The 26,718-nt window shown below is 63.1% G+C and overlaps 2 protein-coding genes across 7 annotated transcripts in view; both read left to right on the top strand.

Moving 5' to 3' along the window:
- The first annotated feature begins 85 nt into the window (after window positions 1-85).
- CYTH1 (cytohesin 1) lies at window positions 86-16,118 on the top strand. 5 transcript variants are annotated; one of them, XM_027667497.1, is made up of 13 exons: window positions 86-139; window positions 8,547-8,629; window positions 9,404-9,468; window positions 10,125-10,191; window positions 10,369-10,487; window positions 10,802-10,882; window positions 10,992-11,104; window positions 11,175-11,323; window positions 11,437-11,549; window positions 13,996-14,074; window positions 14,173-14,244; window positions 14,591-14,745; window positions 14,968-16,118. In XM_027667497.1, exons 1-13 carry the CDS (start codon window positions 112-114, stop codon window positions 15,044-15,046), a joined length of 1,203 nt encoding a protein of 400 aa, XP_027523298.1. In that variant the 5' UTR covers window positions 86-111; the 3' UTR covers window positions 15,047-16,118. The 5 variants fall into 5 exon arrangements, with proteins under 5 accessions (XP_027523298.1, XP_027523297.1, XP_027523296.1 ...); XM_027667496.1 differs by lacking the exon at window positions 86-139 and adding an exon at window positions 3,209-4,014 and having other exon boundaries at window positions 10,802-10,879; window positions 10,989-11,104; XM_027667495.1 differs by lacking the exon at window positions 86-139 and adding an exon at window positions 3,210-4,014.
- Window positions 642-26,718, top strand: part of DNAH17 (dynein axonemal heavy chain 17) — a 49,644-nt gene continuing 23,567 nt past the window's right edge. Inside the window, exons 1-28 of one of the 2 annotated variants that reach the window (XM_027667491.1) lie at window positions 642-671; window positions 6,115-6,121; window positions 17,437-17,801; window positions 18,528-18,721; window positions 18,982-19,174; window positions 19,262-19,361; window positions 19,498-19,583; window positions 19,723-19,848; window positions 20,093-20,248; window positions 20,328-20,411; window positions 20,749-20,916; window positions 21,171-21,287; window positions 21,393-21,661; window positions 21,785-21,980; window positions 22,105-22,251; window positions 22,522-22,630; window positions 22,762-22,865; window positions 22,969-23,109; window positions 23,239-23,382; window positions 23,575-23,757; window positions 23,857-24,117; window positions 24,225-24,394; window positions 24,639-24,861; window positions 24,941-25,057; window positions 25,176-25,262; window positions 25,480-25,632; window positions 25,995-26,243; window positions 26,471-26,593. In XM_027667491.1, coding sequence (XP_027523292.1) covers window positions 17,457-17,801; window positions 18,528-18,721; window positions 18,982-19,174; window positions 19,262-19,361; window positions 19,498-19,583; window positions 19,723-19,848; window positions 20,093-20,248; window positions 20,328-20,411; window positions 20,749-20,916; window positions 21,171-21,287; window positions 21,393-21,661; window positions 21,785-21,980; window positions 22,105-22,251; window positions 22,522-22,630; window positions 22,762-22,865; window positions 22,969-23,109; window positions 23,239-23,382; window positions 23,575-23,757; window positions 23,857-24,117; window positions 24,225-24,394; window positions 24,639-24,861; window positions 24,941-25,057; window positions 25,176-25,262; window positions 25,480-25,632; window positions 25,995-26,243; window positions 26,471-26,593 — 4,245 coding nt within the window. In that variant the 5' untranslated portion in view covers window positions 642-671; window positions 6,115-6,121; window positions 17,437-17,456. Of the gene's footprint in view, window positions 672-6,114; window positions 6,122-17,014; window positions 17,105-17,436; window positions 17,802-18,527; window positions 18,722-18,981; window positions 19,175-19,261; window positions 19,362-19,497; window positions 19,584-19,722; window positions 19,849-20,092; window positions 20,249-20,327; window positions 20,412-20,748; window positions 20,917-21,170; window positions 21,288-21,392; window positions 21,662-21,784; window positions 21,981-22,104; window positions 22,252-22,521; window positions 22,631-22,761; window positions 22,866-22,968; window positions 23,110-23,238; window positions 23,383-23,574; window positions 23,758-23,856; window positions 24,118-24,224; window positions 24,395-24,638; window positions 24,862-24,940; window positions 25,058-25,175; window positions 25,263-25,479; window positions 25,633-25,994; window positions 26,244-26,470; window positions 26,594-26,718 lie in introns of those variants that run through there. The other variant, XM_027667492.1, reaches the window with a different exon arrangement.

The raw sequence follows: 26,718 nt of genomic DNA, 5'->3' as shown, positions 1-26,718 counted from the left end.
GCGGGGCCGCAGGGGGCGGGGCCGGTGTGGCTCCGCCCCCGGCCCCACGTGACCCCGGCCGTGGCGGCCGCGGCGCGCTCGTCACGCGGGCGGGGCCGGAGCGGCGGCGGGATGGAGGAGGAGGAGGGCGGCGGCTGCGGTCAGTGCGGGCCGGGGGTCCCGGCACCCCGCGGGACGGGCGGAGGGCTCGGGCTTAGGGGGCACCTGGGCTGGGGCGAAGCGCCGGCGTTCTCCGTGGTCCGCGCTGGGGCGGAAGCGCCTCTCCCGGGCGGGCGGGAGCGTTTGGGCCGGGCCGTTCCCAGGTGCGGGACGGCGGGACCCGGTGTCAGAGCGACCGCGGCCTTCGGGGCTTCGGGCGGGCAGGGCCGTGGGTGGCGGAGGAGGCGCCGGAAAGAGCCGGCACCCGGTTCCCGCCGCCGGCGCGGTGGGCGGGCGAGCCGCGGGGCTGCCCCCGCTGTGCCCCCCGCACTGCACCGGGAGCTCCGGGACCCGCCGCTCGCACACCTGCCCTGCGCCGCTCACACATTGTTCTCAGGTGCCCCCGCGGAGCTGCCGCGTCCCGACCCCGCAGAGTTCAGGGCAGGTTCGCCTCGATGGCGCCTGCCGGGTGTCACAAACGCCCCGGCTCGGGATGCGCTCCAGGGCGGGCAGCGGCGGCTCAGGGGCTGCGGGTTCCCCCTCTCATGCCCGCGCAATTGCCTCCCGCTTCCCTCCCTGCTCCGTGCCCGCCCAGCATTCCCTCCCGGTGCTGAGGACCGAGACCGGGCAGGGAGTCACTGCCTGTGCCAGGCCCCTTCGAGGCAGGTTCCTGTAGTCGGCAGGTGATTTTGCCTTGAGCAGAGAGCAGGGACTTTGCTGAGGGGAAGGCAGAATCTGTCTGGGTGACTTCTGGGTGACCCCCACGGCCCCGGTGGGGGAGCGGTGCTGGTGGCCGTTCTTCCCGCGGGAGCAGCCGGTGCCAGGGAAGTGCTGCTGCCGGCGGTGCTGGTTCGCAGGCCGCCTTCCTGCCCTGCACAGCTGTGCGGCACAGCCGATTAGGAACTGCTGTTCCACCCCAGAAATGACTGTGCTTGGCTGCGAGGACTTCACAGTGTGAGATAAGGTGCCAGCACCCGGCCCCGCTGAGGCCTGGCTCGGGCGTTGTCAGATACAACCCATTAGCGGGGAGCGCCGCGGGGAGCGATTCAGCGAGCAGCCTCTCACAGCTTCCCGGAATTACCTGGAAGATGTCCCGGGTCATCTGTCAGCATCAGAAGTGTCCTGCTCACCCTGCCGCAGAGGCCACAGGGAGCAGCACAGCCACCTCCAACCCTTGCCGCTGTCCCTGTGCCAGGGGCAGCACAACCCACAGCTGCCCTGAAGCCCCTGAGCTGAGTCGGTTCAGCAGAGGACATTCTGGGGCCACAGCGCAGTGGAAGCCGACAGGGAGGCTCTTGCTTGTGGGATTTTGCTGATGCCAGTGTGCCCCACAGCTCACAGCCCCTCTCCAGCCATCTGCCTCAGTGGAGAGCAAATCCTGGGGTGAACAGCTGGTGGCACAGATGTGGGCTCCCCCCACTCCTGCCAGAGCTGCACTGCCATCCCATTCCCAGCATCTCCCCACGGGACGGCGGTGAGACCAAACCCATCCCAGACCTCACCGTAGCTGAGCGAGTGTGGCAGTGCGGGTCAAACCTCTCTGGAACGTGGGGCAGCGTTGTCCTACCAGGGAGCATCCCAGCTGCTCCTGCAGCACCAGCGGAAGGATGTGGGCAGCACGGTCCGGTCCCAGCACCGTGTCCTGAGCTGGGCCCCGTCACGGCTCAGGCCCAGCCCAGGGTGAGGGGGATTGGGCAGTACTGGTAATCCTGCTGCACTCAAGGGATTACTGCTCGCTCTGGCCTGGGGATTAAGGGATTTCTCTAAGTGGGGTTGATGCAGCCTCCAGCAAAGCGGCTTGTGCCTGGGGGCCTCACTGTCTGGGGCAGGATGGATGCGTGGAGGCAGGATGGACTATGCAAGGTGTGGGGGATCCACAAAGGAGGTTGGGCTGCCACATCCCCCAGCAGGCCAGGGGGTTCCCCACCCAGAGAATTCCTGTCCTCCTCATTGCCAGCCTGCACAGCCCTGTTTTGTCAATGGGTGCTGGCAACTTCTTGGCACAGGCTCAGCTGTTTCAGAGGCATCCTGGGACCATGGCATGCCCCTCTGCACCAGGGGACGCTGCTGAGGAAGCTGCCAATGATGCCCCAGCTCCTTCCCTGGCATGATGTGGGGTGAGCCAGGGCAAGTTGCTGGGCCCAGCTCGGGGGCTCCCAGATCGAAGGTGCAGGGACAGTGTGGGGATAGCAGTGGGCTCGGAGAGCAGAGCTGGGTGCTTGGGCAGAGGCATTTGACTGGTTCGTCCCCTGAGATGTTTGGAGCAGAGAACGATGAGCCCCACTCCTGATGCTCACAATCACACGTTGGGGCCGCAGCCATGGTTATTGTGACCCAGAGGTGTTTGTAAGCACCCCACCTCACCCAGGCAGGGTGCAAGGACCGAACTGGGCATCTGGATCGCTCTGCATGGGAGATGCCACCTGGCCCTGCCTCATCCTGGCCACAGCACCCATGTGCCCTATGGGAGTTTTTCCAGATGCCAGTCCAGGCCCCAGGCAGGTGCTTGCCACAGCATGTGCCCAGCTCAGCCCCACTGTGTCCCCAGCTCTCTTCGCCTGCCCTTTTGCCTCCCTGCGATGGGGCAACCACTGCTCTGGCCTCTGGGAAAGGGGAAGTGGTGCTGAAAGTAGGAGGTCAGTCACGTCAGTGATGAATGCCTGGCTGCCCTCGCAGCTCCAGAAGCTGCCCTTCTCCACTGTCTCTCCTTCTGTCTGCAGTCACAGCGCTCCTGGGAGCAGGGACTGCTCCTGCTGCCTGCCTGGGTACCCTTCCCCACCGCCCACCCCGTCTGGGCTCCTGCCTGCCCCACTTGGGTTGCTCCTGGCTCAGCGATCCCAGCGATTGTTGGGGCAGGCGAGCAGAGCTGCTGGGCTGCTCCTGCCCCAACAGGCCCTGGGGTTTGTTACTCATGGCCGTGCCCTGTGCTCAAGATCCGCTTCTGCTTTGAGGGAAGGAGCTGTCAGTCCGGTTTGGGTTTGCTCAGTGCTTGTGGGGTAGGAGGGCAGGAGGGCTGCGCCTTTCCCTAGCTCCACAGCTCTGCCTCAGGCTGGGATCCCAGGGCAAGACCCCCCCAGTTCCTGCTTCAGAAGGCCCCCCACACTCCAGGATCAGAGCAGAGCAGGCAGCACCTCTGGGGCATGACTGGGGCTCGGCACCTGCCCGTGCCTGCACACAGGGCTGGCTGAGCCTGTCAGGCTGTGCCGGGGTCGGGGCCCGGGCCCTGCACCCCGGGAGCGGGGGTTGTGGTGCTCCCCCACGCTCACACGCCGCGCTGTCTCTGGGTGCACCTTCCTTCATGCAGCGCTCGTTGCTACGCGACCGCCGGCTCCCGATGCTTAATGCTCTAATACGGAGGGATAAAACCACTCTAAAAATACCCCGCTGCCGGCCCCCTGCGGGGGCAAGGGGGCTGCTGGGGGGCAGGTGGCCTGGGCGCAGGGGCTGCTGGGGACTTCCCAAACTCCTCGTCCTCTAAGTGGCTTTGAGCCGTGGGCCGGGGCTCCGGCAGCGGCACGGGCTGGTGTGCCGGTGCGGCCGGGATTGGCTGGGACTGGCGCGTGGGCTCCTGCGGCTGGAGCTCCCCTGCCAGAGCCAGCTCCAGCCAGAGCCGGGAGTGCTCCGGCTCCCCTGCCTGCACCCTGCCCGTGGGCCCTGGCACCAGGGAGCCCGCTGCTCGGCCACGTGCACCTGCCCGGCCTCTGCCTGCTGCTACCTGGCCTCTGCCTGCTGCTGCCGGACCTCTGCCTGCGCCTGCCTTGCCCCCCTGGAACTGGTGGCATCCTGTGTGAGACCCCTGCAGCATGGGGACGGTCAGCGAGCTCTGCGCCTCCAGTTTCCAGGCCTTCCTCTGCCCCTCGGTGGCTGCCAAGGCAGGTAGGAGCTGCGTGCCCCCCCTCCCCTCTGTGCTGCGGGGTCCCCATCCCCCAGCAGACACAGTGGTGCCCATGGCTTCAGCTCCATATGGCTCTAGCTCCATATGGCTCCTGCTGACAGCAGCACGTAGTGTCCTCGCTGTCTCGCTGCCTCCTTCCTTTGCCAGCCTCCCCAGGCTCGGTGCTCTGCAAGCACCAAGCCCCAGCAGGACAGACAGGCATGGGCCCCTTGCCTGGCATTGCCCTGCGCTAGAGCCAGTGCCACGCTAGGATGGGGGTTGTTTGGTAGCCAGTGGTGGCGGCTGGATGGTCACAGGCAGTGTGGCCACAGCAGGTCCTGCCCCAGCCCCTCACCCCTGCCCTGCGGTGTGTGAGCGCTTGGCTGCCCTCACCACAGCAAGTGCCTGTGGCTGTGAGGGCACCTTGGGGTGGCACTCTCCAAAGGGAATTCTGTGTGGGAAAACAGTGCCTGCCATGTGAGGGATGTGCTGAGGGCTGGCTGCCTGTGAGAGCTGCTGCTGTCTGCGGGTTCCTGCCTGGCTGTGGGACCGGGGGGCTGTGCGGTGGGGCTGGGGGCTGCAGGACCTCCTCGGCCAGCCCTGTGGCTGAGCAGCAGCGGGCTCTACTCCTCCCGAGGCCTGGCATCGTGAGTGGTGCCGAGAGCAGATGAGGTGCCTGCCTGGCTGCACTCTTGGCACCTGCACAGTGTGCGATGCCTGTGGACGTGGCCGAGCCGGTGCTCATCTGGACGTGCCAGGGGTCTGTGTGTGGGAGTGCTGGAGCCTGGAGCCACTGGGAGTGAGGCAACGGCTGTGGACAGGGGTTCCCTGCTGGCCTCTGGGTCATTTTGTGGAAGTGCTGGGCAGACCTGCACAAAAGCAGGACGAGGGCCCTGGGCCAGCAGCTTTGGAGGGTATTTCTTGGAGCTGCCTGTTCTGAAACCCTTCTCCTGACGCACCTCGGTGTCAGTGGGGAAGGACGGGGCTGACGCAAACCGGGGTGTGCACACAGCACGGTGAAAACAGGATGTGGTGCGGGGAGACGGGCAGGAAGTTCCTGGGGGCCCCGTGGGACCTCACCAAGGGGCACGGTGGGCAGCAGCACCCACAGCAAGACCCTGGGCTTGTCTCCATGGTCTGTCTGACCCCGAGGCCGTTGCCTCTCTGGTGTGGCACAGCGTGGGCCAGCAGCACGGCTTGCTGGTGCTGTGCCTCAGGGGGCCAAAGGACATCCTGAGGCTTCTGAAGCCTGCCCTCCCCTCACTCCATAGCTGGCGTTCCTGGTGCTGTGCTGTGTCTCCATCTCGTGCTGCTGAGCAGGATTTAGCTGAGTCAAGGCGGCCGAGGCTGATGCAGCCTCTCCAGGCGGCTGACAGGGGACAGGGACAGGCTGGGTTCTCTTCCGCTGCAGCAACGGCACCGCAAGGCCCGGATTCGCTGCAAAGGGGTCCTGCATGGAGCAGTGGGGTCCCTACAGGAACCCCGGAGCAAGGGGGCTGCCATGGACCCTGTGGACCAGTGGTCCCCACAGCTGGCACAGGACCTCGACCTGATGGAAGGGGGGGTCTAACAGAGACAGGGGGGAGCTGCAGGGCAGCACTGGGAGTCTTTTGGGGTGGGGGGCCCAGCTGGCAGAGGGGAAGGGAGGGGACCCTTCATTGCATGGTGATCTCAAGATGTGTTGGGTTGAGTGTCCTGGCAGCCCCCGAGGAAGGAAGGGCTGGGCCAGCCCCGGGGCCTGTCTGGCTGGGACCCCAGCACATGGAGTCCTCCAGCCCTGGGCCAAGGAGGGGCAGCAGGGCCCTGCTTCCCTGTCCAGCCGGGAGCAGAGGAGTTAAGGTGCTGGCGACTCTGGCTCATGGCGGCAGGAAGAGGGTGTTGGTGGTGCTGGCTCCCGGCGCGTGGCCAGGCCGGGATGACGCCCAGGCGGCCCTGGAGCTTATTGGTGCCGTGGCCCTGAGTCACCACGGAAGCACCGGGGCGGCAGGTGCCCGCACCCGGCACGGCAGCACCTCTGCACCTCTGCGGAGCCACCGGCAGCACAGGCACGGCCAGCAGGGCCAGTGTGAGGCCCTTCAGCAATGGTGCTCAGCATGGCAGAGGGCAGCGGTGAGCTGGGGTGTGGGGGCGAGGGGCGTGGGTGGCTCTGTGTCTGCCCCACTCCCCTGCTGCCAGCCCTGCCCGTGGGCACCGGCACAGCGGACGGGACAGAGCGCGGGGCGAGCGCAGCCCCTGTGCCATGGGGCTTTGCTTTGGCTGCGGTGGGGAGGGGGCATGTGCTGTGGCTGCTGCTCCAGGGGGCTGCAGGCCACAGCAAACCTGGAACCTGAGACAGGTGGATAAATCCTGCTGATGGCCCTTACTGCTCCTGGGCAGGGTCCTCAGGCTCAGCTCTTGGCAGCAGGAGGTGTGGGACCCCCTGGTCCCCTGTGCTGGTGGGGAGCCCTAACCCTGCTTAGAACCCCACGTCTGGTGGGTCACTATGCGACTCCTGCCAGGCTGAGGCTGGGGGAAGTGCGTGCTCCAGCCTCCCCATCCATCAACACTGCTCTGCTCGCAGCCAGGCCTGCTGGGGCTCCCCAAGGTGAGTGCTGTGCAGAGCCAGGGAAGGGTTAATGCCTTCTTCCTTCCCTAGAAAAGCTCCTGCATCTGGGGTTTCTCTTCCTCTGGCTGCTGCTGACATGGCTGGGCCGCTGTCACGAGTGCTCAGCCTCCGCTTGGGAGGGACCTTCCGGGGCTCCGGAACAGCCCTGACATCCCCGCTGCAAGGCAGCGTCTCATCCTGCGCCGTGCCTGCCCTGGGGCCACCGGGACCCCTGCCGGGACCCCCACCCGCTCCCAGGTGGGCAGGGGGAGGCAGCGCTGAGGGCTCTCCTTGGCCCAGCTCCAGCCCTGGCACTGAATTTGACCTTCTCTGCAGCCAGACAGAAGGGTCCTGCAGCCAGGTGAAAGGATCCTGCGGCACATGCAGCAGCCCAGGGATTTGGGGGGTTCTGTGTCTGACAGCGCAGCTCATCCCTCCTGCAGTGAGCCTGGGCTTGCTGGGCACCCTGGGGGCTGGGCCCGGGTGGGCTGGTGCTGGTGGCAGCAGCACTGGGCCATGTGGAAGGCGCTCGGGTGCATCAACACAGCTCTGGTATTAGAAGTTTAAGTAACTTTTAACCTGGTGCCACCCTGACACGGGAGACTGAAAATATTGGGAAGTGCTGCCGTCAGGTCTGCGACACAGTGTCGCAAGCTGAGGCGCCTCAGCCCTGGCAGTGAGGGCTTTGCAAAGGAAGAAGCTCATCAGAAACCGGAGCAGGGCTAGGGAAGTGCTGAGCTCAGAGATTCAGGGTGTGGGGTCACGGTCACCCCAGGGAGGCTCCCTCGGAGGCGGCGCGGGGAGAAAGAATGTGCAGTTGAGGATGGTACCGGTCCAAAGGCACGTGGTGTCCCTGGGCGCTGGCACAGGGCAGTGACCGCGCTGTGGATGCTCCGGTGAGTCTGGGTTGGCAGCGGTGGCCTGGAGCCCACGCATGTGGCACACAGGACATCAGTGGGATGGAGGGTAACGCTTGGGGCAGGGGAAGATGTGACAGCCCCACAGGTTCCTGTCCCCAGCACCCCAGGGTGGAAGGTGGGGATGACACGAGAGCTGAGCCTGCGGGTGCTGCTGCCACCTCCCTTGGGGACTCCGGTGCTTTGGTGTCCTTGTGGGCGACCTTGGTGCAACGTGTGGAACTCTTTGGCAGAGGTGGGAGCACTGCTGGAGGAGCAGGTGACCTTGGCAACTGGAGGGAACAGGAATGGCATACCTTGTCACTGTGAGCCAGGAGGTCACGCACCAGGGAGCACTAGGAATGTTCTGGGAGCAAGGGGGGGCGTGCGGCCGCCCTGTGGTTGAGCCTCAGATGTTGTTGGGGAGGGAGTGCCTGGCTCCCCGGGGTGACAGGGAGGTGTAGACATCATGGTGTGCAGGAGGGTGTGCCAACTCCAGGCCCTGCCCTGGAATGATGGATCCAGCGCAGAGTGGGCTGCAGGGATTGCTAGGAGTTGGTTTATGTTTGGGGCTGGCCCGGTATGGCAGAACAACCTGGGGGGCTCCAGGTCTGCATGGAGCCCGTGCCTTGGGGCACAGCAGAGCTGCCTAGCCAGGGAAGGGCCCAGAATGGGCACCCACACCAGCCTGGCTGGGGTAGAGCAGAGTGAAATGGGACATGGGGGGGCATCAGGGCCAGGGCCGGTGGGAGCAGCACTGGAGCTGGTCTGGGGGCTGTGCTGGTCCTCACTGCGCAGCTCCCATGGGTGGTGCCCAGCTGCCCGGCGGGGCGATGCCCTGGCCCTCACATTCCTTGCATGCCGTCAGTGCCACTTGGCCCCTGCGCAGGGCTGGGGACTGTTCATCAGCCCAGCTCCTCCGGGCAGCTGGCAGCTCCACGTTCTGGTTCCATCCAGGCCCAGGACTGCCAGCCGAGAGCAGAGGCTGTGCCAGGAGCACGTCAAGGCTGATTCCCAGGGCCACACGTGCTGACCTGATCGTATCTCTGCTCAGTGCCCAGTGACCTGACCCCAGAGGAGTGCCAGGAGCTGGAGAACATCCGCCGCCGCAAGCAGGAGCTGCTGGCTGACATACAGGTCTGATGCTGAGGGGTGACACCCACACAATTCCCCTGTCTCACAGAACAACCTGAGAGGCAGAGGACCATCTCCCTGCTCATGTCACTGGCAGGGTCCCTGCAGCCCCATCCAGGGTCCCTCAACCCACTGCCCCACAGCACTGCCTCCAAGGGGCCCTGGGGACAGGGAGAAGGTCCTTTTGGGGACGTGATCCCGGGTGGCAGCCATTAGGGTTGCTCTGCTCTGCTCTGCCCTGCCCTGCCGAGGCAGCCGTGGCTTTTCCTGTGCCCTGCAGAGCTCCAGGCCGTGCAGTTGTGCCGTGCCCTGGAGCACTGGTGTCTGTGCCAGCCCCTGCCTGGCATGGGCAGGGACCGTGTCTCTGGGCCAGGCCACTGCCCTGGCAAGCGCCCGCGAGGTCAGGGCTCATCTGGGACACTGTCAGTCCTGTCCCCGATTAAGACAGCAGAGGCTAATTACTGCCATATGCTGGGCATGATCTGAAGGGATTAGGGGTAATTTTGTTAACCTCTGAATCTCTTCCTTCCTGTGTGCTGAGAGTGTTGTGATGCTGCAGGGATTAGCAGCGGGGCAGGGGGGGAGGAGTGGGGGGGGCAGCCAGCCCGTGCCCCCTGAGCTGGTTCAGCCCCAGGGCAGTGCTTGAGGGGGGGAGGAGGATGGAGAGAAGAAAGAAAGGAGGGTCTGCAGGGCTTCCTGGAGGAATGGGGCTGCCTCCAGGGCTGAGGGCTGGAGGGTTTGGGGTGGAGGCCCCTCCAAAGTGCCCTCTCCCCACAGCGCCTGAAGGATGAGATAGCAGAAGTGACGAATGAGATTGAGAACCTGGGCTCCACTGAGGAGAGGTGAGTCCCAGCCCAGGGCCCCGCTGAGCCCCCTGTGGGACCTGAGGGCAGCTGAGCCCTGGCCCATGCGTACTGGTGTGGGTGGCTTTCCCAGGCGCTCTGGGCTCCTGGGAGCGGGATCCCAGGCTCAACTGCTGCTCCCAGGTCTGTTTTCCTAAGCCCCAGCCCCTCTGTCTGGACACAGCCACTGTCGGGCTTTGTTATTCTGAGCTGGTGCAGGCGGTGCCAGCCGGGATTAGGGGTCCCAGCAGCTGGCGGGAGTCGACTCCCAGCGCCGTCCCCAATCACCCACTGGGGCATGAAGGCTGTCCCCTCCCGCCAGCCCCTCTGCTCTCCCTGAGCCCTGCTGCAGCCGGCTTACCCGAGCCTCCCCATGCACGGCTGACTGACAGGTGTCGTACCTGCACCCGTCCGTTCAGGGTGACCTCCAGAGTGGGTACGGCAGCTCTGCTCTGCTCTGGGGCCTGGCGGGCCAAGAGCAGCCCTGGGCCACGGGGCAGACATGGAGCAGTGTGTCGGCTTCGCCCCGCGGGGGGCCAGCGTGGGGGCCTGGCTGCCACCAGTCTGGGCTGACCCTCGCAGCAGTGCACTGTGCTGGGGGCGGGCAGAGGCAGCAGGTCCCTTCTGGATGCTCAGAGCTGCTTTGTGCCTTGCAGGAAAAACATGCAGAGGAACAAACAGGTGGCAATGGGCAGGAAGAAATTCAACATGGATCCCAAGAAGGTACTGTGGGGTGGGAAGCACGGCTGGTCACCAGCCTGTGAGACTGTACTGGGCTCTGCCACCTCCCAGTCTGGATGCCTGAGCCAGGGCAGAGCCCGTGGGCAGGGGCTGGGGTCAGCGGACAGGCTGGCAGAGGCAGCAGCAGACCTCTAAGTAGCCCCTCTTGCACTGCTCCAGGGCATCCAGTTCCTGATTGAGAATGACCTGCTGAAGAACACGTGCGAGGACATCGCTCAGTTCCTGTACAAGGGAGAAGGCCTCAACAAGACGGCCATCGGCGACTACCTGGGCGAGAGGTGTGCTGGCCTCGGGTCTCCTGGGGATGTTCTGGGCTCCTGCCGCCTGAGAGATGGGACACTGCAGCTCTGAGCTCACAGGGCAGCCAAGTGGTGGTACCCAGTGTGCTGGGGGCAGTTGGGGGTGTTCAGTCCATGGCTGGCGCTTGCGAGCGGCTGGTGTGTGCAGATGAGCCCAGGACATGAGCTGGGGGTAGCTGCAGCTTTCCCCCATGAACAAGCGAAGTTTGGAGCAGGGCAGGGACAGCGGGGCTGCTCGGCAGTCACAGGATTGCTGATCATGCACCCCTCGTGCTCTGGCTTTGTTCCCACAGGGATGAGTTCAACATCCAAGTCCTGCATGCCTTTGTGGAGCTGCACGAGTTCACCGACCTCAACCTCGTGCAGGCCCTGCGGTGAGCGAGGGGCCAGGAGCTGTGTGGCCATCTGGGGGGTGGCGGGGGACCATGATGGGCCAAGGGATCATGGAGCCCCCAGATCAGCGCCACAACTTGCTCTCCACAGGCAGTTCCTGTGGAGTTTCCGGCTGCCCGGGGAGGCGCAGAAGATCGACCGGATGATGGAGGCCTTTGCGCAGCGGTACTGCCAGTGCAACCCCGGCGTCTTCCAGTCCACAGGTGAGCACCTGCCCCAGACCCTCTCCCTGGCATCCTGCCCCGCAACTGACTTTCCCTTCTGCCCCTATAGACACGTGCTATGTGCTGTCCTTTGCCATCATCATGCTGAACACGAGCCTGCACAACCCCAATGTGAAGGACAAGCCCACAGCGGAGCGATTCATTGCCATGAACCGCGGCATCAACGACGGGGGAGACTTGCCCGAGGAGCTGCTCCGGGTGAGGGCCAGGGCCTGGAGAGGCCAGGGCCAGGCTGCAGAGCTGGCCTGGAGCAGGGCCTGCCGCAGGGCTCCAGGGCAGAGCAGAGCTGACACCGTGTGTCGTTGTACCAGAATCTCTATGAGAGCATCAAGAATGAGCCCTTCAAAATCCCTGAGGATGATGGCAATGACCTCACCCACACCTTCTTCAACCCCGACCGGGAGGGCTGGCTCCTGAAGCTTGGTGAGTTCTGGTGGCCAGGGAGGGCAGGCTGTCCCCAGGGACAGACCTGGGACATGGGTGCAATGCCTCTGGGCTTCCCACTCTTCTGCTGCCCTGGCTCTCTGGAGCTTGAGTGGGCTGCAGAGAGAGTCACAGCCCCCTCGGGAAAGGCGTCCATACATCCAGCAGCCCTCCATCTTCCCTTGGCTGGGCAGCAGGAGTGAACTCAGCTGAGGAGGCCCTGTGGAGTGGCTGGGTGGGGATCCCAGGGGATTCTGCCTCTAGGTTGGGCAAGCCCCCGGGGTGCAGAACTGGTACCAAGGTCCAATGTCGGAGCACAGAGACCTTGAGGCCCTTCAGGTCACCGAGTCACAGCAGGGTGTGTCGGAACAGGGCCCTGGGAGTGAGCAGTGAGCTGCCCCAGGCTGCACGTGTCCCCTCCATACCACAGACAAGCCCCTGCCTCACCTTCCCACAGCATTATCACCTCTGCATCCCAGCTCCACATGCAGGCAGCGTGCATGGCATCCCTGCTGCACCGCCCGGCTCCCGCAGCCGGAGCCCTCTGCGCCCTGGCTCCTGTGGCTTCTCTTCTCAGCACCTCTGGGGAATCCTCTGCATGGGTCCAGTGGGGGGGGATGGATGCTGGCAGGATCGGAGTCCAGTGGGGCCTTTCCCTGGGGTTCTGGCTGGGGTCAGGATTCCTGATGTATGGCCATCCCCTCGGGAGGGGGAGGGGCCTTATCCCTGGCCCAAGGGATGAGCAAGAGCCACCTGCTCCCCACCCTGAGGGGGGGAGCCACCCTGAGGTGGGGAGGGCTCAGGGAACAGCTCCGGGCTCTCCTGTCTCTGACAAGGCCAGCGCCCAGCAGGTGGAGGGGCCTGGTGCACAAAGGGCACAAAGGTTCACGTTGGCACTGCCACTATCGGTGGACAGGCGGGCAGAGAGGCAACAGAGTGGCCGTGGACCCCAACTCACTTGTAGGGAAGGGAGAGACTCCGTGGGTCAACCATGGGGTGGAGGGAGCCAGGCCCTGTGCCCAGCAGCTGAGGAGCCCCATCCCACAGAGCCACAGTGAGCCAGGGCAGTCGGCCCCCACGGCCATGCCGCCAGCCTGACCCCTCACAGCTTCCCTGCTGCAGCCTGGCCCCACTGACCCGCAGGGCAAGGGGGGGCTTTGGGATTCCTCTTTTTATTTTTTTCCCTTTTTTTTTTTTTAATTTTCTTTTCTCCCTCATTTGTATGTTTCCATGATTTTGGCTCTTCCTTTCCCTGCCCCCCAACTCCAGGAGGTACGTACCCCTCTCCCGTGCTCTGCTCACACTGCTGGGGCTTCGTTTCCTTTGCGTTTTTAATTGCTGGTGATGAGTCTCATTGCTGCTGCTGCTGCTGCTAACCCCACACCGCCCGGGGACCTCGCCTGCCGCGGGACAGCACTGCTCCGCCACCAGGCAGGGACGTGGGGTGTGGCCCCACTGATGCCACACTCTCCTCAAGGCCTGTGGCCTCCTCCACCGCCCTGGGGGAGGACAGGGCCACAGTGGCTCCTTGCCCAGCTGCTGGCCGGGGTGTCCCGCCCGGCCGTGCTTCGCCGTGTCCGCAGGCAGCTCAGCCCGGTCAGTGTGTCTTCGCCTCCGGTGCCACGAGGGATGGGAATGGGTTTGGTGTGTCCTCAGCAAGGACTATGCGCGGGGTGCTCAGGGGTGCCAAGTGCCTGGGGCTGGATGGAAGCAGGCAGGAGCCACCTGCATGGTGCCCTGTGCTGTGCCAAGGGCTCACAGCAGTTCCTATGCGAGCACCGCACCGGTGCTGCCCCAGCTCCAGCACCTGCACCCCAGCATTGGTGCCGGCTCTCGGAACTACTGTGGGGCAGGGACTGGGGCGGGCACCCAGCTGGCATGGGGGAACAGGGGACACAGTGCACACCGTGGCTCCCTGTGTCCATGGCAGAGCCAGTCATCAGGGGTGGGTGCTCATCCCACATCTAGCACTGTTGCAGTGGCCGCGGTGGAGGGGAGCCGAGCCCAGGGGTGAGTGGCCCCTGTGCCCATGGAGTGGCTTCTCCCACTGTGCTGGTGGCTGCAGAGTTCAGCCGTGGCTCAGCACTGGGACAAGGGGGGACCATGGTCAGTGTGGACAGAAAGTCCCCATGTCCCCCGGGGAGCTGCCTGGCTGCGGTATCCTCTAGCTGTGCTGAATTCGTGTTTGGGTGGGAACGGGCTCAGCACTCCCGGCCCGGCACCCCAGCCTCGCCTCCATCCTCATCCGTCTGCTTCCCGCTCCGGCTCGGTGCAGTGTGTGCTGCCTGCTGCTGCTGCCCGCTGCTGCCTGGCTCTGCTTGGCTCTGTGTGTCCGCCGGGCCCTGTGCTGCTGGAGCCCATGTGTGTCCGCCTGGCTCCCGCGCTGCCATGTGCCATGTGCCCGGCTGCGCCTGCAGGGCTGTGCCCGACTGTCCCTCTCTGCTCCCAGGAGGCAGGGTGAAGACATGGAAGCGGCGCTGGTTCATCTTGACAGACAACTGCCTTTACTACTTCGAGTATACAACGGTGAGTGGGCTCTGCGTGGGCCGAGCCAAGCCGGGGCAGGGAAGGGGCTGGATTGGGAGTGTCCATCCCACAGCTAAACCTCTGCTTGGCTGTGCCAGGATAAGGAGCCCCGTGGCATCATACCCCTGGAGAACCTGAGCATCCGTGAGGTGGAGGACTCGAAGAAGCCCGTGAGTGCTGCAGCAGCGTCCTATGGGGCTTGGGGGTAGCCTTGGTGCTTTGGCTTGGGCGGGGAAAGCTGGGAGGTGTTGCAGCCCCCAGGATGCTCCTAGGAGAGGTGGGGGGCCCTGCAGCAGTCACTGCCTCCACCATCACAGCGGCCAGGTGCAGTCACTGCAATGACCAGGACTGGTGGCAGAGCTTGTGCAGGGCCATGGGGTGATGAGCACGGCGTGTTCATCCCTCTGCCATGCTGGGGTGGTTGTGCTGGGGGGCATGGCTCTACCTCGTCCCTCCCAGCCTGGGGTCCCCTTTGGAAGGGGAGGGGTCTACCTCTGAGTGGTCTTTCCCTCCCAGAACTGCTTTGAGCTCTACATCCCTGACAACAAGGACCAGGTGATCAAGGCCTGCAAGACAGAGGCGGATGGGCGTGTGGTGGAGGGGAACCACACTGTGTACCGCATCTCTGCCCCCACACCTGAGGAGAAGGAGGAGTGGATCAAGTGCATCAAGTGAGTGCCCAGAGGAGTGTGTGGGGGCACAGTGCTGGGCAGGGGCACGGCGGGGACTTATTTGCTGCCCTTGAAGGGGACAGTGCTTCCCGGGGCACCTTGCAAGAACGGGGGGAGTGAGCTTTCCCAGAGGCATAAAGGGATGTGCTAAAGGCCTGGCCAGGCAGGTAGCACCCAGCCCTGCAGTAGTTTGGCCTGACCCAGCCTTTGTTCCCCTGCCAGGGCAGCCATCAGCCGGGACCCCTTCTACGAGATGCTGGCTGCCAGGAAGAAGAAGGTCTCCTCCACCAAGAGGCACTAGCAGCCAGACTGGCCTTGTGAGGCCAGCATGCCCTCGGCAGCCCAAGCTTCCCCCTGTCCCGGGGGTCTGTGGGGCGGGGGCTGCACTGCAGCCTGGCCCTCAGGGTCCAGGGCCCAGCTTCAGCTTCACTGTTTCTTTTCCGTGGAGAGAGGGAGGGGGCACAGGCATCTCGGTGCCTCTGGCCCTCCATCACTGCCTCATCGCCAGGACAGTGTCTTCATGGGCTCAAGCTGGGACACAGCACCCCTGGGAGCTCCAGTCTCAGCACCACAGGCACCCTCCATTCTCCTGACCCCCAGCAGCCCTGCGGCTGCACATGGCGCTGCAGCCCCCCAGCACCCGTGTCCAGACACTTGGATGAGCAGGAGGATGAGCAGCTGTTAGTGAGTAGCTGGCAGTTTTGGGGTGCCACAGGTGCTGGGGTGCAAGGCATCAGGCCCAGGGAGGCCCTACAGAGACACAGCTCCCGGCCCTCGTTGTAGCGGGCCTGGGTCTGTCCTGGGTGTCCCCACGCTGCTGCCTCAGACCCTCACCCCATGGGCACAGGAGTGCTGAAGGTCAGGGAGTGTCACCATCACGGTCTGCAGTGGTGCCACACAGGGCACAGACATGCCCTCATCCAGCCATGGGGGCTGTGGCTTGGATGAGGTGGCACTGGGTGGCATTGCCCCGGCACATCCTTGCAGCACAGTCCTCTCATGCCAGGGTGGCATGGTGCCATGGTGGGACATGCCCAGAGCTGGAGTCTGCCCTGAGAATGGCTGTGGCGGGGGTCTGGATGGGTGGGAGCTGCAGCCCCCACTCTCTGCCTCACAGTCTGCCCATGTCATGTCCTGTCCCTGTCCCCGCGCATGGTCTGGAGACGCCTGGATCAGTATTAGTCTATTTATCAGAGGTGTAAATACTCCTGTATAGTTTTCTCCTTGTAGATTATTTTGTATGTGGGTGGTTCAGTGCAGAGGCCTCGCGGGGCGGGGGGGCAGGATTTTTTATTCTAACATTTTTTTTTTTGCCATGGCCTTGTAAACTAGTGCTGAGGATTGGCAGCAAATAAACACTGCACTGCGCTCCACTTGGCCTCCTGTGCTCTGTGTGCAGCTCAGCGTGGGCAGGAGTCCTGTGCCCCCTGTCACTGCCAGCTCCTGCCCTGTGCCTGGCCTTGAACCAGGCTCATGCTCCTCTCAGCCCGAGGTTTCCTTACTGGCACCGCAGCGATGCCACATTGGAGGAAGTGGCAGCACTGGGGCAGGTGCAGGTCTTGTTTTGAGCCTCTGCCTGCTCCACTTCAAAGCCCCATGTTTTCTTGGTGTGCTGGGGGTGTTTGTGAGCCTTGTGCCCTCACCAGCTGCCCCTGGCCAGGACAGTGCCTTGGGGACCTTGCCACAGGGCATGGGTGGCTGTGCTGGGCTGGGACAACTCCTGGTCCTGCATCCTGCTGCTCAGTGGGTCTGGCACCGAGCTTGGCTGGGCAGGGGGTAGTTGCCCACCACAGTGGCACTCACTGCACCATTCAAGGGGCCTGGGACAACAGGAGTGGTGGGGCATGCACTCAGGTACCTCGTTCTGCAATGGAGCTGGGGGGATTCATACCCAGGTGGTACCAGCTGTGAATGGGATCAAAACCAACTTGGGGATGAGGGCAAGCTGGGAGTGCAGAGCCTGTGCCAGCCCTGCTGCTGCCACCAGGGCGAGGGGGGGGGCTGCACACTTGTGCCACGGTGGGGGTCTGCCAGAGGCAAGGGCATTCCCTGACAGAGCCAGGGACATTCCCTGCTGTGGTCTCTGCCCTCCCTGTGCCTCAGATGGGGCAGCCCTTGGCACTGTGGCCTGACTCGGGCCAGCGTGGCAACCAGCCCTTGCTGAGGGACGAGGACGTGGTGGGCAGAGGGCAGCCCTGCAGTTGGGCTGGTGCTGGTGCTGGTTGGGCTGGTGCTGGGGTCAGTTGGCCCACAGACTGTGTCAGTTGAACCGCAGATGGGGTCAGTTGGGGTGCAGACGGTGGCTGGAGGCTGTTGGAGGGTTGAGGGGTGCGGCAGGACAAGGGAGCAGTAGAGCCAGGTAGGATTGGGGTGAGCCAGGGGGCAGAGGGGCCAGGCAGGGGTGGGGCAGGTTGGGGGGCGATAGGACTGGGGGTAATGAGGACCGGCAGGGATAGAGCAGGTCGGTGGCTGATGGGACTGGGGGTGATGAGGACCGGCAGGGATGGGACCGGCAGTTCCCCATGAGACTGCATGTGCACAGGGAAGGCTGAGGGCAGCGGAGGGGTGGGATGGGCAGCGGGGAGGGTCGGGACGGGCAGTGGAGGGGTGGGACGGGCAGCGGGGAGGGTCGGGGGGTGGGGTCGGCGCAGCCTCTATTTAAGCGGGGATCCGCACGCTGGATCCGCTCAGGTGCTCCGTGTGCCGCCGCAATGTCGGCCGGGCAGGACCCACGGCTTGCTTTCATGGAGAGCTTGGTCACGGTGTTGCTGCGCATCTCGACGGACAAGTGGAGCAAGTTTGTGAGCAGCGAGGAGGTCACGACCATGCTGGACAAGTTCTTCAAACAGCAGGATGCGCTGGAGGTGGTGTTGGGGCTGAACCCCTCCGGGCAGCTCCTGCCCACTACGGGCTTCCCATCTACCCTAAAGAGCAAGGGCATCTACTTTGTGAAGAAGAATGGGGAGAACATCACCCCGGAGAACTGCCAGAGCGGTCTGCTGGTGGGAGACATTGGCCCCTCGCCTGTGGAGCACCTCATCACCGTGCTGCTGGAGGTGGGTTGCCCGCACAGGCACAGGTGGGGTGAGTGGGATGAGCTGAGCTCCCCGGGCACAGTTCTGTGCCGGGATGCCTGGTGCAGGCTGCTAAAGCCAAAATTCCAGGTGGTCTCCAAAAGAAACTGAAATTTATAGAAAAAACTTACCCCAGGTGCTGGCCCTGACCTTTTGGCGACTCCTGTGCTGGGCCGAATGAACCCCACCAGGATAAGAGCTGGGGGAAGGTCACCAGCCCAGTTTTCTCCTGGGCCCAACTAGATCACTTCCTCCCTGTGGTTTTAGAAACTCATTGTAATGTCCCCTCCCCCCTGCCCCACATCTGGGAAATGTCTGAGTGGATTTCTCTCAAACTTCCCACGAATATTCCCAGTGCCAGCCCAGAGTACCCAAAAGTTGTATTGGCCCCAGGAGCCCTCATGATTCCCTTTCAGTGCCGGGGGCTTTTGCCTGTGTTCCAGCCCCTGACCCCGCTGGGTGCTCTCACTGTGCCACTCCCAACACTTCCCAGCCCATGAGAGCTGGAAACCCAGACCAAGGGGACTCCTGATCACGCTGATGACAGGAACATCAGGAAAACCCACTGGTGGCTGCTGGAGCTGTGGCTGGGCTGAGACTGTGCTGTGATGGGCAGCGAGAGGGGACACTGGGATGGGCAGCACGACTGCCCACTGCCCTGAGCACAGGAGTGCCTGAGAGAGCACCCAGCCCAGCCTTGTCCTCCAGGTCGTGTCCCCCCTGCTCCTGAGTGAGGAGCAGGGGCTCAGCTGGCCCAAGATGGTGGTGGAGGATGTTGTGCAACAGACCCACCAGCTGCAGAACAAGATGTTTATGATGGGCGGGAAGATCCAGGGGAAGCCGCTGCTCCCGCTGCCTGAGCACCTGATCAGCTGGGACGACTCCGGCGCCGCCTTGGACTGGTGGGTGCTGCTGGCACCACTTGGTGCCAGAAAAGGCAAACAGGGGCCCAGGCAGCACAAGTCCCTCAGGGAGGGACAGGAACTGGGACACTGGCTTAGTCCCTGCACACCCCTGGGCGCAGCCACCCCTGCAGCAGAGAAGGTTTGAGGGGCCCATGCCAGGCCTCCTCACAAGCAGGCACGAGGGGCTCCCCCAGCTGTTTGGGGTTCCCCTGGAGCAGTTTATGGCTCCTGTGGGGCATAACCTGTCTGCCTTTCAGCCTAGTGGGGCCTGCAGACGGTCCAGTGCTGCACTCCATCGAGACCGTCATCGTCGAGTGGTCCCAGCAGATTGAAGAGATCTTGAGCCAGGACTCAGCACGGCTGCTGCTGGAGGGAGTGCACCCCCTGCCCAGGGTCGAGTTCGAGTTCTGGCAGACGAGGATGACCAACCTGCAGTGTATCAATGACCAGGTACTGCCTCACCCGCGGTGGCCTCCCCGTGCTGAACCCCCTGTGCTGAGCCCCCCCATGCTGAGCCTCTCACCTCTCCTGTACCAGCTGCTCTCGCCCCAAGTGACAGTGCTGGCCAAGACACTGGAGAAGGCCAACAGCTGCTACTGGCCCTCGTTGCAGAACATGTTCAAGGCCGTCAATGCTGGTGAGGCCCCCCAGTTCCGTGTTGGAGGGGTGGGGATCCTGTTCCTCAGTGTTCGGCTGGATGTGGTGGTGATGTGGTGGTGGCTGCCTCTGACAGGGTGTCCCCATCCTGACCCAGAGTTTTCTTCCTGTCCCAGGCCTGGAGGAAGCCAAAGATGTCAGCCTCCATCTGCAGCCGCTGCAGGTGCTGCTGGAGGAGGTGGAACAAGCGGATTATTCCCAGGTAAGTAATGTGGCAAAATAACCAGGCACAACCTGGCTGCCCCATCTGGGTGGTGGCACAGAGCCCCAGAGGCTGCAGGGGGGGGCACGTGCCCCCAGCTCTGCCACGTCCCCACACTGATGTGGCTCTGCTCCCACAGCTGCAGCCCTTTGTGCCCAAGGTGCTATGCACTGTCTGCCTGCTCCGGGTTCACTGCCAGCTCTACCACTCACCTGCCCACGTAGCCCGTGTCCTGCAGGAGATCTGCAACCTCCTCATCACCATGGTACAGCCCCAGCACCGACCCACATCCCCTCCAGCTGCCTCACTGGGACAGGTGTGGGGAGTCCAGCTGCAGTGACACGGAGACACCCCAGACAAGGGAACAGCAGAGGCCCTTGTAGGGCTGGGGGGGTCTGGGGCAGGCATGGGCTGCAGGTGGCAACCAGCAAGGCCATGGGGATGAAGGGGACAGGAGGAGCCTTCACACCCTCCTGACAATAGTCCCTGCCTGCATCTGTCTGTCCCAGACCCAGAAGTTCCTGAGCCCTGAGGACGTGCTGAAGGGGCTGCAAGGAGAGCCCCAGGAGACCCTGGAGGGAATCAAACTGAGCATCTCCACAATAGAGAAGTTCTTCCAGTCCTACAGCACTTACTGCTCCAACCTGATGCCCATGTTGTTCCCGGTGAGTGTAGGGACAGTGTGCAGGCACCCGGCCCCCTCCACGCCAGCCCCACTGACTGACAGACCCTTTCCCCTCCCAGGAGGAGCCACAGCTGTGGGAGTTCCCCCCCACCCGTACCTTCAGGAGGATGGACGCCTTCTTGCACAGGCTCAAGACCATCGAGGTGACAGCACAGCATTTTGGGGCACAGTGCCAACTGCAGCTGGGCCTTCCCTGCCCTGGGGATCCTGGGGTGGTCCCTGAGAGCAGCACTCAGTGGGCTGGGGCCGCTGATGCAATGGGACATTGCTGGGAGTGGCACCATTCCCGGCACAGCCCTCCTGGCCCTGAGCCCCCAGGACAGGACGGGCACCCCCCAGCCAGGCCAGGGAGCATCCCTGGGAGAATGCTCCTCAGGAATGGTGCATGGGCAGGATGCAGCCCTGTGCCAGTGCTGCAGCTCCTGCACCTGCAGCCTGGGACAGGGGGAGCCAAGTGAAATGGGGGTTTGTGCTTGCCAGGAGCTGTTCCAGGCAGCCATTGACTTCCTGAAGCTGGAGAAGACAGTTCTGGGAGGGGTGCGAGGAAACTTCCTTGGGAACTGGGTGTTGCGGATCTCCGAAGAGGTCTGTGAAGTCACCAAGAGTTTTGCTGATTGCAAATATGATCCCTTGGATCCCAATGAAGAGGTGAGCAGATGCTGGGATGGAAATGTAATGGATGCTGGGATGGAGGTGTAAACATTTCCTAAGTGAGAAGAAAAAAATCTCTTGCCAGAACACGCTGAAGAGCAGCCCATGGGACTGTCCCACAGCAGCAGAGGGCTGGCTCTGGGGCAGGTCATGGGCTCTGGGCCCTCCAAGTTTAGCAGACATTTCAGGAAGGATTTGGAAAGGAGACACAGGGGCTGTGCCTGTTTAAATCATTTCGCTCTTGCTGGCAGCAATGGAACAGAGACTTTGCAGAGTTCCAGAAGAAGGTTGAGGATGCGAACAGGCAGCTGGCTGCTATCTTCTGCCAGGGCTTTGATGACTGCAACAACCTGTCAGCCGCCGTGAAGGTACCTGTACCCCAGCTTGGCAGCCTGGCACCTGCAGGGACCGGGGGTCACCGGGGTCCCAGGACTGCTCCAGGGCACAGGAACCAGCACCTCTCTCTCCCACAGCTGGTGCGCATGTTTGCCTCTGTGCTGGAGCGACCCTTGGTCAGAGCTGAGGCTTCCCCCTGCTACGTGGCCCTGCTGGGAATGTTTGAGGCTGAGCTGGAGAGTGTGAAGGTGCTGTACGACGCCCAGGCCGTGTCCCGGCCACCCCCCGGGGGAGCCCCACCCATCCACAAGAACCTGCCACCGGTGGCCGGGCAGATGAAGTGGGCTCTGGAGCTGCAGCAGCGGCTGGAGGGGCCACGCAGGGACTTGCTGGCCATTGACCACCCGTACGTGCAGGTCCCCTGTCACCTCATGGGGACACGGGGCAGCAACCAGGCAGGATCCAGCCTGGCCTGGGTCCCCTCCCATGTCCTGCTGCAGCAGCTGCTGCTTTATTGTGACCCCGACAGTGCCATGGTGGGTGCTGAGGCTGAGCTGGTGTCTGGGAAGTATGAGGAAATGATGGGGCTGCTGCAAGGTTACGGCAAGAGGGTCTACAGGGAGTGGACGTGTGGAGCCGGCAAGGAATGCCACTTCAGCCTGGAGCAGCCCTTGCTCCGGAGGGACCCTGACTCTGCTCTCCTCAGTGTGAACTTCAGCAAAGAGGTTGGTGCTGGCACGGGGAACACCAGTGATCCCTCACCCCAGTGTGAATCCTGCAGTCTCAGGGGCTGCCTGAGGTGTGGTGGGTTTTGCCAACAAACCCCTTCCTGGCGGTGGTGTCTCACAGCTCATTGCTGTCCTGCGGGAGGTGAAGTACCTGAAAATCCAGCAGCAGCAGGACATCCCGGAAAGTGCCGAGCACCTCTTTGCCCAAAATGAGACTTTCCAAAAGCTTGGGGACAACCTGGCGCTCATCGTGGGCTGGTACAATGAGGCAGGTTCTGAAAGGGAGACTACCCTGCTGCTTTTCCATGCCCTGAGCCCCAGCCAGGCTGAGAGGGGCTGGGGGTTGGGGTACCACAGGCACATCACTGGCACCTCAGGTCCCTGCCCATCCTGTGGGTAGGCCAAGCTGTGGCTGCTGCCATCCTCCTCCCGCCCCCCAGTTCTGTGTTGGAGAGGTGGGGACCCTGTTCCTCAGTGTGGGGCTGGAGCAGGGTCCCTGCTCCACCTGGGCACTCACCTGTGGCTGTGTTGGCCCCAGGTGAAGCAGCGGCTGCTGCCGGTGGAGCAGCCACTGGTGACGGGGGAGCTGGAGGCCCTGGACGGCCGCCTGGCCAGCGCTGAGCAGTCCCTGTTCTGGAACCATGAAGGTACCAACCCCCACCTCAGCCATCCAAGGCTGTGCATCCTCTCTGCGTTTGGGGAGTCCCCAACACCCTCTGGCCTCTTGCACCCCTGGAGGTGTCTGCACAACCTGTTCATGTGTGCGTTTTTCTCCCAGGTGTCATGGAATACATCCAGGATATAAGGGACACCCTGCAAGACCTGCAGAGACGGGTCCAGAGAGCAAAGCTGAACCTGAATAACATCACCCAGCTGATGGAGGTAACATTTGATAGTGCTTCACAAGCATCTTTCTGGGACACATCCAGCTGGGATTTTCCTTTCCCTGGCTCAGCAGAGCAACCCCATTCTCTCCTCCTTGCAGGACTGCTCAGCCACTCCCTTGTTTAGAAGGAAGGACCACAAGACAGCTCCATTCCTGGACCTGGATGGGAGAGAAAATGCCTTAACTGAGCGCTGCACTGCCATTGAGAACACGGGCACGAGGATCCTGGGGATGGTGGAGGTGAGGCCCATGGGATGGAGTGTTGGATGGGCCCACAGGGGCCACAAGGAAGGCTTTGCCTGCAGTGCCAGGAGCCAGTGCCTTTGCTGGATGTTCACTGACAAACACTCGCTGGTTTTCCCATGACAGGAGAATGCAACTCTGTTTAAGGCTGACAAGTCCTCGCAGATATGGCTGAAGTATGTGGGACACATAGACAGAATCGTGTTGGATGGGCTCTGCAGATTTGTCCAGAAATCCCTACAGATGCTGCTCAGCAACATGAACCCCGATGTAGGTCCCAGTGTGCCTGCAGCGGGTGTGTGGGCTTGGGGTGTCCCACCGCTCACTGTCAGTTTGCTGAGTGGCCAAACGTGCCTGTCACAGTGCTCCCCACCAGGGCTGGTGTCCCCCGTTGTCCCCGGCACTTGCAGGGCTGGGGGCTGTGGGACATGAAGCCCCATGCCAGGCACTGCCCTTTTTCAGGCCGAGGTGTTCCCGTTGTTCGAGGTGCAGATGGAGCTGTGCGAGGGCCGGGTGCGGTACCAGCCTTCACTGGAGGTGGGGGCTGGCGACAGCTTCTTGACGCTGATGGAGGGGCTGCTCGGGGACACCGAGGCAGCAGTGGCCTCCATGCCACGGCTCCTGGAGGGGGCAGTCAGCTATAAGGTGGGTCCATGGCCGGCGGCAGCAACTCCCAGCTCAGCGGGAGGTGGGTGAGGAGCCCGGTGCCCCCAGCTGGTCCCCAAGCTCTGCCCGTCCCTTCAGACCGCAGTGGAGGAGCAGCCAGATCTTGGGAGGATGCGGGACAAGGTGGTGTCACTGGTGGTCAGCACGATGACAGAGGGCGAGGAGTTCAGCGCCAGCTTTGAGGAGCACTCCCACCTGTGGCAGGAGACCCCTGAGGAGTTCCTGCAGCGCTTCCTTACTTTGGGCAGTGCCCCCAGGCCTGAAGAGACACAGCCAGAGCCACAGCCAGAAGAGCCTGCGACGTCTGGGATCCCATCCCTCCAGCTCTTTAAGCAGGAGGTGTGGGATGAGTTCCTGGGGATGTGCTGGGTGCTTGGGTTGCCCTGAAGGACACAAAGTGCCCAGGGAGGTGGCAGCCATGGGCTGTGACCTGTTCTTGTCCTCAGATTGATGCACTCGAGGCACTGCACGAAGAGGTGTTGGGGTTTGCCGACACCACAGTGTTTGGGGGGTGGCTGCAGAGCGACTGTCGCCTCTTCAAGAAAGCACTGCTGGACGCCATCAAGGGCCAGAGCCTGGTGCTCCGGCAGTACCTTGCCCACCACGTCACCTCCAGGTAAGAGTCTGGTGAGCCCTGGCCTGGGGACGTGGCACTCCCATTGACCGGAGCTCAGCTGGGCTGTGGCACAGGCACGTCTGTGTGCCAGGGCAGGGCTGGCTGCAGGGGACAGAGTTGTGGAGGTGGGGGTGAAGGTTCGAGGCACCGTCAGGGCCGAGTCCATGGGGTGCCGTGCCCTGGCCCTACAGAGTGAGCCCTGAGCCCCGTCAGGGACACCTGGTGAGTGCCGTTGTCCTCCCAGTCTCCAGGAGCTGGAGGATTTCATCAAAGAGTCTAATGCCGGCTTGAGTAAACCTCTGGAGGAGGGAGACTATGATGGGCTGGTGGAAGTGATGGGACACCTGGCAAGGGTCAGGGAGAGGCAGGCAGTGACCGACTGCATGTTTGAGCCCCTGAAGGAAACAATTGACCTGCTCCAGTCTTACGGGGATGAGATGCCGGAGCAGATCCACCTGCAACTTAAAGTAGGCTGCTCAGGGTGCGGGGAGGTGGGCAGAGGCTCCCTGGGGCCAGACTGGTGACCCCACACGGTGCCCACTGCAGAACCTGCCTGGGCGCTGGGACAACAACAAGAGGCTCTGCCTGCGAGTTGCGGACAGCGCGGCGCCCCTGCAAGCCAGCGAGGCTGCCATCCTCCGCGGGAAGTGCCAGGAGTTCGAGGTGCCTGCCTGGGGGCTGGGGGCACGTGGGCAGCTCTTCAGCAGCTTCGGGAAGACCCAACTGCTCTTCCTGACTGCCGGGTCCTGACTGTCCCCCTGAGCCCCATCTTCCCACGCAGGTCCAGCAGCACGCTTTCCGGGAGACTTTCCAGGGAAAAGCCCCTTTTTCATACACGGACCCGAACCCCTACAAGTCACTGAACAGGGTAAGAAAGGGGAAGAGGACATCAGGGCCACTAGTGTCCTCCCTGGCACTACATGGCCATCCCTGGTGCTGGGGTGGGGCAGCTGCTCTGGTTTTGGCTCCAGCTCCCAGCCCGACAGGGAGGATCTGGCCCTGCAGCAGGGATGGAGCCACCACTGGAGTAGGAGACATGTCCCTGGCACACAATCTCTGGCTGAAACCTCCTTTTCTCTATCCAGCAACAGAAGAAAGTTGTGGCCATGGAGATGGACATGGCAGCCCTGGCCTCCTCAGCTGGGCTGTTTGAGGTGCCAGTCCCAGAGTACAAACAGCTCAAAGCGTGTCGCAAGGAGCTGCGCCTGCTGAAGGAGCTCTGGGACATGGTCAGCCTGGTACGTGCCACGGTGGGGGAGCCAGGACACAATGCACAACACTACCTCCAGGCAAGGGTTGGACAGCAGGCTGCTCTTGGCTGCCACGGGCACCTGGCACATGCACCAGGCACAGGCATCCAGCATGAGCACCCCGTGCCAGCCAGGCATTGCCAGCCAAAGATACAGAGCTGTTGTAGCTCCTTAGAGAGCTCATTGCTGTCAGAGGGAGGATGAGACAGGTGCAGGGGGGCTGCACACCCCAGCACAGCTGCATGGTGTGTGCACCTGTGGGGCATGTGGGCACTGGGTATGCTGCTCTTCATTCTGGGCAGGAATGCTTCTGCTAATCACATGTCTGTGAAAATGTATCCGGGGTCCAGGTGAACATGAGCATTGACACCTGGAAGACGACCAGGTGGAATGAGCTCAACGTTGAGGATATGGATATTGAGTGCAAGAAATTTGCTAAAGACATCCGGAGCTTGGATAAGGAGGTGAAGAGCTGGGACGCATTCATAGGGCTGGACAGCAACATGAAGAACATGATCACGTCTCTGCGCGCTGTGAGCGAGCTGCAGAACCCAGCCATCAGGGACCGCCACTGGCAGGAGCTTGTGCAGGCAACTAAGGTGCTCCCAAGTCTTCCCACCCATCCCTGGCTCCAGCCCCTGGCCCAAGAGGCTCCTGAGATCCGCACCCAGCAAGGGAAGGGTGCCATTGGGTTTCAGTCTGGCCCCATGCAAATATTTGTGTAGGGTCTCCAAACACAGATGTTAGTGAGCTCATTTGGGTGAGCTGCTGGATTGCCTCTCCCCAGAGGGGAGCCCGTGGCCCGACCATGCTGGTTCCTCTCCAGGTGGACTTCACCATGTCTGAGGACACCACCCTGGCGGATCTGCTGCAGCTGAACCTGCACAAGTTCGAGGAGGAGGTTCGCGGCATCGTGGACAAAGCCACGAAGGAGGCAGGGATGGAGAAGGTAAACAGGGCTCGGCTCCAGCTTTGCTGAGAGCCCTGTGCCAATGTGGCTCTGTGGCTGACAAGCACTCGTGTTCCGGCTCTTGGGACTGGAGTCCACAGGCAGCAGGGAGCTCGTGGAGCCGC

The sequence above is a fragment of the Corapipo altera genome, unplaced genomic scaffold (assembly GCF_003945725.1).
Source record: "Corapipo altera isolate COAL_440 unplaced genomic scaffold, ASM394572v1 305, whole genome shotgun sequence".
Taxonomy (NCBI): domain Eukaryota; kingdom Metazoa; phylum Chordata; class Aves; order Passeriformes; family Pipridae; genus Corapipo; species Corapipo altera.
Note: the sequence above shows the minus strand (reverse complement) of the source record. Positions and strands in the feature narration are given on the sequence as shown.